The following is a 15,112-nucleotide window of genomic DNA, read 5'->3' as shown; positions in this document are numbered from 1 at the left end:
GCAATGAATCCTCCATATTTCTCAAGGACCTAGACTTGCCATCTCTGAACAACTGTAATGCAAAAACTTCCATCATGCTGTCTGTGGCACACAGTCACTCGTTGATGGCCATCTGCAGCCTGACACTGTACTCTACATTGATTTTCTCCAGCTACATGGTTATGCTTTTGGAATCAATACGCCTCTCCCTCTCCAATCACTTGATGAATAGCCAAGAAATGAAAAATGACTTTGATAACAATACGAGGCAGATATGATTGGCAAGGTAACTCTGGGGCAAGAAACTTTTGAAATGCAGTACAAAACTGAGTAGAGATTATTTATAAACTTCTCTCTCATTTAGAATAGAGACTCTCCATCCTGGTATACCAAATCAACTTTAGATTCTTTTTTTGTTTTACTATTCTGCAGTTCAAACTAGAGATAATGTTACCTTCCTATGCACTTAACTTTTTTATTAAAAAAAATCACTATGCCTTCTGTATGGAAGATAAATAAAAGTAATGTCTAATAAAAAGAATACTTCTACATGTGAATGCTGGGTCATAAGTACACTAGGGAACACAATGAAGTCATCATTTGCCTGAAGTCATGTGTAGAACCACTATGAATTCAAATGCTACAAATGCACACTCAGGTAGGTGTGCTATTTAGTACTCAAAGACCATGAGTCCTGAGCTGCTGATGTTGTGGTTTTCCCAAATGATGACCAACTCTTGCTAAATGCCAACTGTCCCTCAATTTACCTAGTGGTTACAGCCCTGGAAAATTCAAGGAACATAAAACTATGCAAAAAAAATCTTTGTATTAACATGTAAAATGAATATAGATTCAATTTCAGCAATTATAAACAGGTTTAGACTTACATGAACATCCACCAGGACCTTTGGAGTCATGTAAGACACAAGATACTGCCTCATTCTATCGGACGGTCCCACACACTGCAGAATTTCTAACAGCCTAGGCACCTGCGCATTTAATGCTACAGTGCCCACAATAATCATAAAAGCCACAGACAAACCCACAGATTTCCAAAATTCCTCCTAGGAGGCGATACTACCTTTGCCGAGACCACTGGCTTACAGTATTTCCCACAGGGCTTTCCCCACTGACCTAAATGATTAAAAGCCAATTCAAGCTATGAAACCAAAGAACAAGAGCACAAGAAGAGAGACTGAATGTTCTCTGAATGCCCCTCATTTTACTCATGGGAGGTAAGTAACTTGCCTTTGGACACTCAGTTACCACTTAATCTAGGATAAAAACTAAGGTTTCCCTTCCTGAGGTGTTTTTTTTTTTAACTCAATGAATTTATTACATTTATAGTTGTACAGTGATTATCACAATCCAATTTTATAGGATTTCCATCCCACAACCCCAGCACATTCCCCAAACCCTCGAACTGTCGCCTTTGGAAATCATGAGTTTTTCAATGTCTGTGAGTCAGCATCTGTTCTGCAAAGAAGTTCAGTTTGTCCTTTTTTCAGATTCCACATGTCAGTGAAAGCATTTGGTGTTGGTGTCTCATTGTATGACTGACATCACTGACATGATAGTTTCTAGGTCCATCCATGTTGCTAAAAATGCCATTTATTTTTGTCCTTTTAATGGCTGAGTAATATTCCATTGTGTATATGTGCCACATCTTCTGGATCCACTCCTCTGTCGATAGGCATTTAGGTTGTTTCCATGTCTTGGCTATTGTATATAGTGCTGCAATGAACATCAGAGTACTTGTGTCTTTTCGAGTCATGGTTTTCTCTGGATAGATGCCCAGGAGTGGGATTGCTGGATCAGATGGTAGTTCTATGTTTAGTTTTCTGAGGAATCTCCATATAGTTTTCCACAGTGGTTGCACCAATTTACTTTCCCACTAACAGTGTAATAGGGTTCCCTTTTCCCCACACCCTCTCCAGCACTTATTGTTTGTAGACTTTTGGATGATGGCCATTCTGGCTGGTGTAAGGTGGTACCTCAGAGTGGTTTTATTTTCATTTCTCTAATAATGAGTGATGTTGAACATCTTTTCATGTATTTTTTGGCCATCTGCATGTCTTCTTTGGAGACTTGTCTGCTTAGATCCTCCACCCATTTTTTGATGGGGTTGTTTGTTTTTTTGGTATGGAGCTGCAGAAGGTGTTTATAAATTTTGGAGATTAATCCCTTGTCAGTTGCTTCATTTGCAAAGATTTCCTCCCATTCTATGGGTTGTCTTTTCGTTTTGTTTAGGGTTTCCTTTGCTGTGCAGAAACCTTTCAGTTTGATTAGGTCCCACTTGTTTATTTTTCTTTTTACTGTCAGTACTCTAAAAGGTGGATCTGAGCAGATGTTGCTGTTGTTTATGTCAGAGAGTGTTTAGCCTATGTTTTCCTCTAAGAGTTTTATAGTATCTGGTCTTGTATCTAGGTCCTTAATCCATTTGGAGTTTATTTTTGTGTATGGTGTTAGGGAGTGTTCTAATTTTATTCTTTTGCATGTGGCTGTCCAGTTTTCCCAGCACTGCTTATTGAACAAGCTGTCTTTTCTCCCTTGTATATTCTTGCCTCCTTCATCATGGATTAGTTGGGTGTAGGTGCGTGGGTTGAATTCTGGGCTTTCTATCCTGTTCCACTGATCTATATTTCTGTCTTTGTGCCAGTACCATACGGTTTTGATGACTGTTGCTTTATAGTTAGTCTGAAGTCAGGGATCCTGATTCCTCCAGCTCCATTTTTCTTTTTCAGGATGGCTTTGGCTATTCTGGGTCTTTTGTACTTCCAAACAAACTTTAAAATATTTTGTTCAAGTTCGAGTGAAAAATGACATTGGTAATTTGGTAGGGATTGCACTGAATGTGTAGATTGCCTTGGGTAGTATAGTCATTTTGAAAATACTGACTTTTCCAATCCAAGAGCATGTTATGTCTTTCCACCTATTTGTGCCGTCTCTGATTTCTTTCATCAGTGTCTTATAGTTTTCAGAGTACAGGTCTTTTGTCTCTTTAGGCAGGTTTACTCCTAGGTATTTTATTCTTTTGGATGCAATGGTAAACGGGATTGCTTCCCTAATTTCTCTTTCTGCTCTTTCATTGTTAGTACATAGAAATGCAGTCTATTTCTGTGTAATAATTTTGTATCCTGCGACTTTGCCAAATTCATGGATGAGCTCTAACAGTTTTCTGGTAGAGTCTTTAGGATTCTCTAGGTATAGAATCATGTCATCTGCAAATAGTGATCCTTTTACTTCTTCCTTTCCAATTTGGATTCCTTTTATCTCTTTTACTTCTCTGACTGCTGTTGGATAGGACTTCCAAAACTATGTTGAATAGTAGTGGTGGGAGTGGACATCCTTGTCTTATTCCTAATCTCAGCGGGAATTCTTTCAGCTTTTCACCATTGAGAATGATGTTCGCTGTGGGTTTGTCATATATGGCCTTTATCATGTTGAGGCAGGTTCCCGTTATGCCCACTTTCTGAAGGGTTTTTATCAGAAATGAGTGTTGGATTTTGTCAAAGGCTTTTTCCATGTCTATTGAGAAGATCATATATGGTTTTTATTCTTCAGTTTGTTAATGTGGTGTGTCACACTGATGGATTTGCATATATTGAAGAACTTTTGCCTCCCTGGGATACATCCCACTTGATCATGATGTACAATCCTTTTGATGCATTGCTGGATTTGGTTTGCTAGGATTTTGTTGAGGATTTTTGCATTGATGTTCATCAGTGAAATTGGCCTGTAGTTTTCTTTTTTTTGTGGTACCTTTTCTGTTTTTGGTACCAGGGTGATGGTGGCCTCATAGAATGAGTTTGGGAGTATCCCTTCCTCTGCAATTTTTTGACATAGTTTCATAAGGAGAGGTGTTAGCTCTTCTCTAAATGTTTGATAGAATTTGCCTGTGAAGCCATCTGGTCCTGCACTTTTGTTTGTTGGAAGTTTTTAAATCATAGTTTCAATTTCAGTTCTTCTGATTGGTCTGTTCTTCTTTTCTGCTTCATCTTGGTTTAGTCTTGGAAGATTGTACTTTTCCAAGAACTTGTCCATTTCTTCTAGGTTTTCTGTTTTATTGGCGTATAGTTGCATATAGTAGCCTCTCATGATCCTTTGTATTTCTGTGATGTCTCTTGTTACTTCTCCTTTTTCATTTCTAATTTTATTGATTGAGTCCTCTTTTTTCTTGATAGTCTGGCTAACGGTTTATCAATTCTGTTGATCTTTTCTTAGAACCAGGTTTTTGTTTAATTGATCTTTTCTATGGTTTTCTTTTCTATTTCATTGACTTCTGCTCCAAATTTATGATTTCTTTCCTTCTGCTAACTTTAGGTCTTGTCTGTTCTCTCTCTAGCTGCTTGAAATGTAAAGTTAGCTTGTTTATTTGAGCTGTTTCTTGTTTCCTGAGGTGGGCTGGTATTGCTATAAACTTTCCTCTTAGAATGGCTTTTGCTGAATCCCATAGGTTTTGGAGTGTGTACATTTGTTGTCATTTGCTTCTAGGTATTTTTTAATTTCCTCTGATTTCTTCAGTGATCCACTGGTTGTTTAGAGGCATGTTGTTTAGTCTCCACGTGTTTGTGTTTTTAGCAGTTTTTTTCTTGTTGTGGATTTCCAGTCATATAGTGTTGTGGTCAGAAAGGATTTTTGATGTGATTTCAGTTTTCTTAAAGTTACCGAGGCTTGATTTGTAGCCCAGGATGTGATCTTAGAGGATGTTCCATGTGCACTTGAGAAGAATGTGTATTCTGTTGCTTTTGGATGGAATGTCCTATAAATATCTATTAAGTCCATCTGACCTAACACTTCATTCAGGGCCTGCGTTTCCTTATTGATTTTCTGTCTGGAGGTTCTGTCCATTGCCGTAAGTGGGGTGTTAAAGTCCACCACTATTATTGTGTTATTCTTGAATTCTCCTTTTAAGGTTTTTAGCAGTTGCTTATATATTGTGGTGAACATATGTTGGGTGCATAGATACTTAAAATTGTTGTATCTTCTTCTTGGATTGATTCTTTGATCATTATGTAGTAACCTTCCTTCTCCCTCAAAATATTCATTTTAAAGTCTATTTTGTCTGATATGAGTATTGCTACTCCAGGTTTCTTTTGATTCCCATTTGCGTGGAGTACTTTCTTCCATCCTCTCACTTTCAATTTGTATGTGTCCCTAGAAGTGAAGTGGGTCTCTTGAAGATAGCATCTATATGGGTCTTGTTTTTGTATCCATTCAGCCAGTCTATGTCTTTTGGTTGGGTGTTTAGTCCATTTACATTTGAGGTAATTATTGATATGTATGTTTTTATTGCCATTTTAATAATTGCTTGGGTTTGTTTTTGTTGCTTTTTTTTCTTCCCTTCTTCTCTTGTTCTCTCCTCTTCTGGTTTGATGACTATCTTTAGTGTTGTATTTGAGTTGATTTTTCTTATTTGTTTGTGTATCAATTGTAGATTTTTGGTTTGCAGTTACTCTGAAGTTTTGATATGAGTCTATATATACAAGATTGTTTTAAGTTGTTGGTCTCTTAATTGCAAGTGCATCTCCAGTGTCCTGCATTTGCACTCTCCTCTTCTCATGATTTCTGATTTCAGTAGCATAATTGTGCGTGGATGATTTCATATCTTCACTGTATATATGCCTTTACTGGTGAGCCTTGTCATTTGTGGTATTTTTGCTGTGGCCTTTTCTTTTCTGCCTAGAGAAGTTCCTTTAGTATTTGTTGTAAAGCTGGTTTAGTATTGCTGAATTCTCTTAGCTTTTGCTTCTATGTGAAGCTTTTGATTTCTCCTTCAAATCTGAGTGAGAGCCTTGCTGGGTAAAGGACTCTTGGTTGAAGGTTTTTTCCTCCCATCATGTTAAGTACATCATGCCACTCCCTTCTGGCCTGCAGAGTTTCCATTGAAAAATCTGCCAATAACCTTATCAGGGTTCCCTTGTATGTTATTTGTTTCTTTTCCCTAGCTGCTTTCAAGATTTTCTCTGTCTTTAATTTTGGTCAGTTCAATTAATATGTGTCTCAGGGTGTTCCTCCTTGGGTTTATTTTATATGGTACTCATGCTTCCTGGATTTGAGTGAGTGGTTCCTTTCCCATGTTAGGGAAGTTTTTGGCCATTATCTCTTGGAAGTTTTTTTCTGTCCCTTTCTCTCTTCTCCTTCTGGCACCCCTATAATATGGATGTTGATGTGTTTAACGTTGTCCCAGAGTTCTCTGAGAATCCCTTCATTTGTTTTCACTCTTTTTTCTCTTTTCTGTTCTACATCCATACTTTCTAGTAATCTGTCCTCCACCTTGCTTATTTGTTCTTCTGCCTCCTGTATTCTGCTGTTGGCTGCTTCTAATGAATTTTTTATTTCAGTTGTTGTATTTTGCATCTCTTCCTAAGTTTTATATCTTGTATCTCTTTGCTCAATGTTTCCTGTAAATTATGCCTACAGTTTATTTCCAATGTCTTGCATCATTTTCAGCATCAACAGTCTAAAGTCTTTTTTCTGGAGACTGAAAATCTCCTGATCACTTAGCTGATTTTCTGGGGTTTTTTCTTTCTCCCTCTTCTGAGTTATAGTTCTCCTCTGTCTTTTCATTTTTATAGGTTTTTGGTGTGGTGACCTTTTTACAGATAATAGAGTTGTAGCCTCTCTTACTTCTGGTATCTGCCCCTCTTGTGGCTAAAGTTGGTAAGGGGGCTTGCTGTAGGCTTCCTGATGGGAGGCACTGATGCCTGCCCACTGGTAGGTGGATCTGATTCCTATCCCTCTGATGGGTGGGGTTTTGTGAGATTAGAAGTGGCTGTGTGCCTGGGGAGTCTTTAGGCAGCCTGTTTACTGAGGGCCCTGGCTCACCTGGATTGTTGTTTGGCCTGGGGCTCCTCAGCACTGATGGGTGGAGCCAGATTTTCCCAAAATGTCCACCTCCAGAGAAAGGCACGCTGATGAATACTCCAGAGCACTTTGCTTCCAATGGCCTTCCCCCACAACAAGCCAAATTCACCCCTGTTTTCCCAGGAGGTCCTCCAAGAACTGCAGTCAGGTTTGACCCAGATTCCTATGGAGACTTTGCTTTTCCCTGGGACCCAGTGCACGTGAGAGTCTCTGTACACCTTTTAAGAATGGAGTCTCCATTTCCCCCAGTCCCATTGAGCTCCTGTGCACAAGCCCCACTGGCCTTCAATATCAGATGCTCCAGGCACTCTTTCTCCCAGTGTCAGATCCGCACACATGGGAGTTTGATGTGGGGCTCAGAATTCTCAATCCTATAGGTGAGTCTCTGTGAAAGAGTTACCTTCCAGTCTATGGGGCTTCCCACCCAGGAGGTATGGGGTTGCTTATACTGTGTAATCTCCCCTCCTACCTCTTTATGTGGCCTCCTCTTTATCTTCTGGAGTAGAATATCTTTTTGAAAGTCTTCGGTCTATTTGGTTGAAGAGTGCTCAGCATTTCGTTGTAAATTTTGTTGTTTTCAGGAGAGAAGTTGAGCTCCAGTCCTTCCATTCCACCATCTTAATCCCGCCTCCCTATCCTCGTTTTAAAGAAGATGAAACTGAGACATGGACTTCCCCAAAGACACTGACTAGTAAATGGTGGAGGTGGGTGGGTTGAAGTCTAGGCAGTCTAACTCCAGAGCCTATGCTTGCAGCACTTCATTATTCTTCCCTGTTTCATGCCAACTTGCCATGGCTAATTCTAACAGAAGTGGAGAGGCACTGTTCTGAGGTTTTTATTTCTTATTGAAATTATAAAGATACTTTGAGTGGGTCTCCCTTACACAGGAGATACTTGGGGGGAAAAGCTGAATGACTGACATTTTCCAGTTTTTTACAGCATACCTGGGGTTGAACTCACTCACTCCTCACCACAGAGCTTCAGTGCCTGAAGGCTGGATACTCCCCAGTGCCCACTAAAAGCTTGGATTCCTGCATACAAATAAATCAGAAGGTTTCAAAGATAAAACCCCTTACAGTGCATTCAAAATGAGAAAGTAGAGTTCCTGTCATGGCACAGCAGAAATAAATCTGACTAGAAACCATGAGGTTGCAGGTTTGATCCCTGGCCTTGCTCAATGGGTTAAGGATCCAGCGTTTCTATGAGCTGTGGTGTAGGTTGCAGATGCAGCTCAGATCTTGTGTTGCTGTGCCTGCAGTATAGGCTGACAGCTGTAGCTCCAATTCGACCCCTAGCCTGGGAACCTCTATATGCTGAAGATGTGGCCCTAAAAAAAAAAGAGAGAGAGAGAAAGTGTCCCAAAGATTGATTTCTGGGGGCAGAAAATTGTCTTACACTCTTAGTGGGTAACTGATTTTCCCACTGTTCTTCCCAAACTCCAGTCATTAGGATCCATGCAGGTTTGGGGAAATGAATGGCTAAGATTCCATATGCTCCTGCACTGTGCACAGCACAGGGTCTCCTCCTCTCACTCAGGACAGAGACCTAAAGAAGACATGGCTCTTGGCTAATTGCCCTTGGCCAGTGGGTTCTGATGGTGAATTGGGTGTTTTTAAATTTAATTTGCAAATGAAATATTAAGGGGAGAAAGTCTGATTACTCAAACTCTACAATACTGGCTCTTCAAATTAAATCTGCAATCAAATCAATCCCTGTTTCAAAAGCACTGCCTAGAGAAAGTTCTATTTCTAAGCCTTTTACATTATCAGGGGGTAAAGAATGATGGAGAGAAGAAGTTCACTGGGTATAAGAACGACTGGATAAAGAATGCTGTGTCTCCTACCCTGAATAGGTTAGTTGCCTCCTAATTTCTTCTTCACACTGCACTTAAAGAGAAACCTACTCTTTATGTGCAAACTCAGCTCCCTTTAGGAAAAGAGAACACACAAACCCCCAAGCTTCCAAGAAAGCATCACCAGGTCCTCACACACAGCACTTAACACACTCCATACTTTCCTCACCAAGGAGTTCCTCAGGCCTTCCTTTCGAGACCACTTCCTCTTAATTTTAGACTCACTCTAACGATTTAAACAACAGGTGCTGGAAGCAGCAATTTAGAAAAGGAAGAGGTCGGATTTCTCCAGGTAAGCCCCACAGCAGCAACAAGAAGGAAGGAGTGATGGTCTGACCACCAGGAAGGAGATGGAAAAGTACTTTACAAAGTGAAGGAAAGGGGGCTGACAGAGAAACTTAAAAGAAATACCGGTCTGGGCCATTCAAGGTAAGGACAGACAGCTTTGCTAGCCTAGAGAGCATCTCCATAATACAGAACTGTAATAATACAGCAACTGATGTGAAAGAAAAAGTACTACGAGAAAAAAAGTGTGCAGATAGATAGATATAGATAGATAGATAGATAGATAGATAGATAGATAGATAGATAGATAGATAGATATAAATGACTAGGTCACTATGCTGTACAGCAGAAATTGACACATTGTAAATCAACTATAATAAAAATAAAATTTAAAGAAGTAAATTATGCTCAATATACTTTGTAGCAAAATTCAATATAATGACAGAATCCTATAGAGTCCTAGATTGTCAGAGTAGGAAAACCCTTGAGCGTATCCCAGCCTAATTCTTCTACTTTACAAGGAAGGAAACATTGTAAAGGGGTACACAAGTTCAAGGTAGAGTCGAGACAAGAGGGCAGCAGGCTGGTCAGGTCCTCCTTCCAAATGGACGCCTTGACACTGTTGCCACTGAGGGGATGGAAGAGAGAGAAGGCATCGCATTTAGTTATTCAATGTGTCGTTATTTCTGCCATCTCTGTTTTTGCTTCCTTGCATTTCACTACCTTCAAAAGAAGAAAAAAATTGCTGTCTTTAATCACAAAAGAGTGAACTACTGTCTGCTGATTTGTGATGAGAGAACCTCAGGGCTGGCCCTTAACAAAACTGGGACTGAAAGTAAAGTTTACTTTGGGTTCCCCTCTACATCCTCCTACATGCCATTCCTGTTGTTTTCTCCAAGCTGTCTTATGTCTGTCCTCCCACTTGGTACCCCACCCACTGGCTCCAAACCCAGAGTTCCTAGAACTCTGCAGAATACTTTCCCAACTTCCAAAAGTCTGGTGTATTCCTAGTCTCTTTCTAATTTGATCTCTAAGTTTATAAAACAAAAATAAGACAATATACCGGTATTTCTCAAATAAGCAGGAAGGTTGTAAAAATGCAGATTCCTCATCTCCATCTCCTGAAATTACAATTCAATAAATGATTCTGGTGGAAGTGGGCCCTGACTCGCTTTGGAAAACACATGCAGCTCTGCTTGCCTCTCCCACCTCGTCTCTTCCTAGTCCCCTCATGCACATCCCCTTCACCCAAAACTCCATACTTTCTCACCCCACCAGTCTTTGCCTCATCTTCCATCTTCTGTGCCCAATTAATTCCTCCATATACTTTGAAACCAGCTAATGTACATGGATCATCTTTGTTCTTTGTTCTGTACACCTTTGCATTACTGAGCTCTTGTGCACTGATTTCCTGGTATAGATCCCTTTGAGGGCAGGGCCATGCCCCACTTGTCTTTTTTTATTTCCAGAACTTGGAACCCAATCAAGCACATAATAGGCACTCTAAAAGTGCTCATTAGGAGTTCCCTTTGTGGCTCAGCAGTTAACAAACCCAACTAGGCTCCATGAGGATGTGAGTTCGATCCCTGGCCTCACTCAGTGGGTTAAGGATCTGGCATTGCCATGAGCTGTAGTGTTGGTTACAGATGCAGCTCAGATTCCCCGAAGCTGTGGCTGTGGCTGTGGCCACAGCTGTGGCTCGGATTCAACTCCTAGCCTGGGAACTTTCATATGCCTCAAGTGACGCCTTTAAAAAGACAAAAAAAAAAAAGTGCTCATTAAATTATCTTTTGCATGTGCTAAATTTCCTAGTTAATAACTAGTCATTTATTCATATTAGCATTTTTATTAACCCCCTACCACCACCAAATATAGCACAGGATTTTCAAGAATTGCTTGAAGTATCACTGTCAAATGAGGAACACTTTCTGTAAGATGTGAAAACAACAGAGAAGAACGCTAGCGTAATCTAACCCTATTGCCACCAACTGTGGGGTCATAATGAGTTAGACCCATGTTCACTCAGGATAACTGACACCTAGGGAACAATGACAGAGACACATATAATAAATGGGAGTTTTTATAATAAAGAAGGTCAGTTTCTGAGAGTTCCTTAGAATTAGTTTTAGTGTTCAGGTTAAAAAGTTTTTCAGAAGTGAAGCTGGAAAACATTAGAACTGGCTTTGAGTTGATTCATATACATAAAACTTTGCATATTTGTTCTAAAACCTCAGAGATTTCCAGCATTTTCTACCCAAGACAGTTAACCACCAAGAGATTAGCTCATCTCCTGAAATCCACCATCCATGTGTGTGTGTCCCATGCAGGCGTCTGCTATGCAGAGTTTGGAGTCCGCGTCCCCAAGACCACGGGATCAGCCTACACCTACAGCTACGTCACTGTCGGGGAGTTTGTAGCATTTTTCATTGGCTGGAACCTGATCCTGGAGTACCTGATTGGCACTGCAGCTGGTGCCAGCGCTCTGAGCAGCATGTTTGACTCACTGGCCAACCATACCATCAGCCGCTGGATGGTGGACAGCGTGGGAACCCTCAATGGCCTAGGTGAGACTGCCACAGCCTCTAACCCCAACATGAATGCTTGTTGAGCCAAATAAACGGGTTCCTCTTTCAGGATGAAATTTGGCATCCAGGGCCTTAAATACTTAAATACCTCTTTTTTGGCCAAGTAATTCCCCGCGGATAAACCTATCTTAAGGAAAACATTCTAATTTCTATAAAAGCTTTATATGAAAAAATGTTCATCACAGCCTTACTTATAATAGCAAAAAATCAGAAACAGCTTAAATACTCTACAATGGAACAATGATTAAGTAAACTATGGCAGAGTGTTCTGGACCTAGCAATTAAAGGATGACCAGAAAGACTATTTTAATTAATATGGAATATGTTTTTGATGTAATGCCACATCACAAAGGATACATATTGTACATGCATCATGTTAATAACTATATAAAAATAAAAACAAGATTTCCCATTATGGCTTAGTGGGTTAAGAACCCAACCTAGGAGTTCCCGTCGTGGCACAGTGGTTAATGAATCCAACTAGGAACCATGAGGTTGCGGGTTGGATCCCTGGCCTTGTTCAGTGGGTTGAGGATCTGGTGTTGCCATGAGCTGTGGTGTAGGTTGCAGACATGGCTTGGATCCCGCATTGCTGTGGCTCTGGTGTAGGCCGATGGCTACGGCTCCAATTAGACCCCTAGCCTTGGAATCTCCATATGCTGTGGGAGCAGCCCTAGAAAAGGCAAAAAGACCAAAAAAAAAAAAAAAAAAAAACCAACCTAGTGTCTGTCCGTGAAGATGAGGATTCAATTCCTTGCCTCACTCATTGCAAGGATCCAGCTTTGCTACAATGCGGTATAGGTCTAGATGCAGCCTGGATCCAGCGTTGCTGTGGCTTCAGCAAGGCTGGCAGCTGCAGCTCCAATGTGACCCTTAGCCCAGAACTTCCATATGCTGCAGGTACGGCTGTAAAAAGAAAAATCTTAAAAATAAAACTAATGCAGGAAAAAGAACTGTAAGGAACTTATCTGATGATTTCCTCAGAAGATTTCTTTAATTTTTCATAAATAAGCATACAATAACTTTTATGTGGGGGGTTATAATTTATTTCACTTTCTTTTTCACAAACATTTAGTGTATTTATTTACTGTGTACCAGGTAGCATTCTAAGCATTTAACACACATGACTGTTTTTAATTCTCATGATGAAACAGATTATTATTATTATTACCTATCACAGATGAAGAAACTGAGGCTCAGAGTTATTAAATGGCTTGTGCAAGGTCACACAGCCTGGAGGTGATGGAGTTGGGATTTGAACCCAAGCACTTGGGCTCCATTTAAATACAACAGTGATGAATCAACTGAATGCTACAGAGAATTAGTGATAATTATGTGCTCTTTAGAAGCATACAATAATTTTTAAATGAGAAAAAAAATTTTTTTTTTTTCTTTTTAGGGCCACACCCGTGGCACATGGAGGTTCCCAGACAAGGGGTCCAATCGGAACTACAGCTGCCAGCCTACACCACAGCCTCAGCAATGCAGGATCTGAGCCGTGTCTGCCACCTACACCACAGCTCATGGTAATGCCAGATCCTTAATCCACTGAGCGAGGCTGAGGATCCAACCCACAACTTCATGGTTCATAGTCTGATTCGTTTCCGCTGCACCATGACAGAAACTCCAGAAAAAATATTTTTAAAAGAAATAAATGGATGGCTAACCAAAATGAGTGAATACTAAATAATCAGAAGCACACAGAACAAAAATCTTGAGACTTCAGGCTCTGTGCTCACTTACCACCCACTTTCCATCCTGATGTCTGACTTTACATTGACGAGAAACTAAACAGTAATTGAGGAAGCTTTGGGGACTTGCCCCAGAACTTCCAGGGACTAATTCAGTGGCCATTTGCAAGTCATTTGACCTTGGTGGCCCTATCTCAAAAGAATTGACCAAAATGCTGAGTACCCAGGTACCATGAGAAGGTAAAAATGAAGACCACATCTTCTCAGTATACTGATTTCATAGAATTTTAGTCTGAAAAAGTCCTCCAAAATCAGGTAACCCAACAGGTTCACTTTACAGATGAGGTCCAGAGAAAGGAGGGATTTGCCCAAGGCCACATAGTTACCGGCAAAACTGAAGCTGAAAATCAGGAGCCTAAATGCCAAGGCAGTGCTATTTCCACTCCATAGAGGGCAGGAGTCCACCAGCCAACAGACAAGACCAAACAGGCAGGCTGTGTTTGGTCCATTTTCTCTGCAACCGTATTCGCACAAATGGAGAGAACACCCTTCTTCCAGTAATTTTCAAAGACACATATATTTTAATTTGCTAATAAAAAGAAGACTACTAGAATGAAATGGAAAATTTATGGACTATAAAGTAAATAGTAACCAAATAAAATAGTTCAAATAACATATTATATCCATATATACACCTGAATGTCCTTGGACAATCATGATTTCAGATGTTCCATACCATGGTTCCATAGGTACTGTTATAACTGTGATATCATGTATCTTAATTTTTGGTCCAGGATAATATCAGGTCATTTCACCTAAATATCATAATCTTCCCATTTGCAAACAGACACCTGTGGACCACAGTGGAGACACACGCATGTGTGCACACACACAGAGTTCCTTCTCATTCCACCAAAAATGGACCACCCTTCTCCTTCTCCAAACTGAGTGCAGAGGCAGTGGGATGGGCCTGGGAGTTTTTCTCCCCTAGACAATAGTAACTCATGTCTTTCCCCTCTAGGGAAAGGAGAACAATCGTACCCAGACCTTCTGGCACTGGTGATCGCAATCATCGTCACTGTCATTGTCGCACTGGGGGTGAAAAATTCCGTGGGCTTCAACAACGTACTCAACGTGCTGAACCTGGCGGTGTGGGTGTTCATCATGATTGCAGGCTTCTTCTTCATCAATGGGAAATACTGGGCTGAGGGCCGGTTCTTGCCCCACGGCTGGTCAGGGGTGAGTTCATTCCTAAATCCGAGTGTACCTGTCGTATACTCTGCCTTCCACCCTGTGAGAAGTCTGAGACATGCTCTCAAGAAAATGCAGCTTGTTTCATAACCTTAATGACACTCTCTTTATCTCCTTTTATCTGAATTGAATTAGAATGTTCTGAAGAAGTGGTTCTTTTTTATTTGTTGTTTCACAAAGATTTCCTGAGATCATATTTTATACAGATAACAATAATAGATTTGAAGTTTTGGTCACCTGCAATATGCATAAAACTATGCTAAGTGCTCTGTATGTAGTATCTCATTTAATCTCCCTAATTACCTTGCAAGGATGACATTTATATTCTGGTCTTACAGATGAAAAAAACTCATGTTCACAGAAGTCAAATGACTTGCTATTTAGCACAGAGTGTAAATACGCAAGTCAGGACCCAAAGCTTTGTCTGAAACCTGAAAAGCTCAGTCCTATGGAATCTCTCTATAACCTATTCAGAGGGACAAGACAGTCCATAAATAGACAAGGCAGGAAAGAAGGAGAGGACAGTAGGCAGGTGAGAAAGGGATGAGTGTTGCCTGGGTATGGAACTATAAAAATAAAGTTTTTAAATCTAATCCCAATGT

General features: G+C 40.4%; 1 protein-coding gene across 1 annotated transcript in view; it reads left to right on the top strand.

Moving 5' to 3' along the window:
• The window catches only part of SLC7A14 (solute carrier family 7 member 14), a 115,475-nt gene that overhangs the window by 77,016 nt on the left and 23,347 nt on the right, over positions 1–15,112 (top strand). The window contains exons 3-4 of the mRNA XM_047755219.1: positions 11,311–11,547; positions 14,281–14,498. Coding sequence (XP_047611175.1) covers positions 11,311–11,547; positions 14,281–14,498 — 455 coding nt within the window. The remainder of the gene's footprint in view (positions 1–11,310; positions 11,548–14,280; positions 14,499–15,112) is intronic.

Source organism: Phacochoerus africanus, chromosome 1 (genome assembly GCF_016906955.1).
Source record: "Phacochoerus africanus isolate WHEZ1 chromosome 1, ROS_Pafr_v1, whole genome shotgun sequence".
NCBI classification, from domain to species: domain Eukaryota; kingdom Metazoa; phylum Chordata; class Mammalia; order Artiodactyla; family Suidae; genus Phacochoerus; species Phacochoerus africanus.
This window is presented reverse-complemented; position numbering and strand designations above follow the sequence as displayed.